This window comes from Nicotiana tabacum, chromosome 15 (genome assembly GCF_000715075.1).
Source record: "Nicotiana tabacum cultivar K326 chromosome 15, ASM71507v2, whole genome shotgun sequence".
Taxonomy (NCBI): domain Eukaryota; kingdom Viridiplantae; phylum Streptophyta; class Magnoliopsida; order Solanales; family Solanaceae; genus Nicotiana; species Nicotiana tabacum.
The window spans coordinates 52,939,595-52,940,722 of NC_134094.1; the positions used below are offsets into that span (position 1 = coordinate 52,939,595).

Here is a 1,128-nt window from a genome sequence, read left to right on the forward strand (position 1 = left end):
TCAAAGCCAGAGAGCGCCGGCTTCCTTGAGAAGTGGGACAAGAGTGCCATTAATATGAGAAGCCATAACTCTATCCATTGCTCCAATTAGTTTTCCACCAATGAAGACAACAGGGACTGCAGGAGCGTTGCCTAAAAGCCTAGAGAGTGCTCTCTCCATTTCTTTGCCTTTGGGGTCTTGGTCCAATTCGTATACCGTAGGGTGCACTCCCATTCCACAAAACAGCCTCTTCACTGCATGACACATGCAACATGTGCTCACGCTGAATATCACCACCGCGCTTCCTGACGCCAGCCTCACAACCCTCTCCAACGGGTCTGACGACGATGACGATCCACGCCTTGTTGCTATGTTGTTGTGGTAATTTCCAGCCCAAGATGACTCTGCTGCTTGATACATCGTAGCTAATATTGAAGAATAAGATGAATGAAAATAATAAAAAGAGAGCAAGAAACCGAGATGAAAAAGAAGTGAGAGTGTCCGAGGAATGTTTGGTGTTGGAATGATGAAAAGAAGATAAAAGTGTGAGGGGTATATATATAGGTGTGGAGGGAGGGTGCTTTCATGAATAAGGGGGTATTTGTCGGTTATTGTCGCCAACGCGTGCGTGGGAAATATTGGAACTTGGGTAATACTATTGAATTAAATGTTTCTTTAAATAAAGGACTGCGAACATTATAGTTGAGAGATGTAAGCACTTGTAATAATATAATGCTCTTAAAGAAAAAGACAAGTATGAGAAATTAAGGTAAGAGGCAAAGGTGTCAGCAGATGGAGGCGGCTATGGTATTTATATAAAAAATCCAGAGAGTACGTTGCAATAGGCCCAAAAAAAATGGAAAGTCTTTACTCTCAAGTAGTTAAGTGTGGGTTATACTACATTACTCATGGAGACAAAGAGGACAGGCTTTTTAGGGAAATCCAAGTAGAATTGAATATTTACTATTTTTTATTTTGATCCAAAATAAGTGTTCATTTATATAATAAAAAAAAATTTAATTTATTTTTTAAAAATTATTTTTATGTTCGTATTCCTAAAAAGTCTTTTACTCCTTACATTAACTATATTGCAACATTTAATTAAGGGTAGTTTAGTCACACCAACTATTTTTGTCTAAAATTTTATAT

At 37.9% G+C, this 1,128-nt stretch overlaps 1 protein-coding gene across 1 annotated transcript; it reads right to left on the reverse strand.

Moving 5' to 3' along the window:
* LOC107794307 (glutaredoxin-C1-like) lies at nt 1-399 on the reverse strand. Its single transcript, XM_016616788.2, has one exon. It carries the CDS (start codon nt 397-399, stop codon nt 1-3), a length of 399 nt encoding a protein of 132 aa, XP_016472274.1.
* Between the last annotated feature and the right edge of the window lie 729 nt (nt 400-1,128).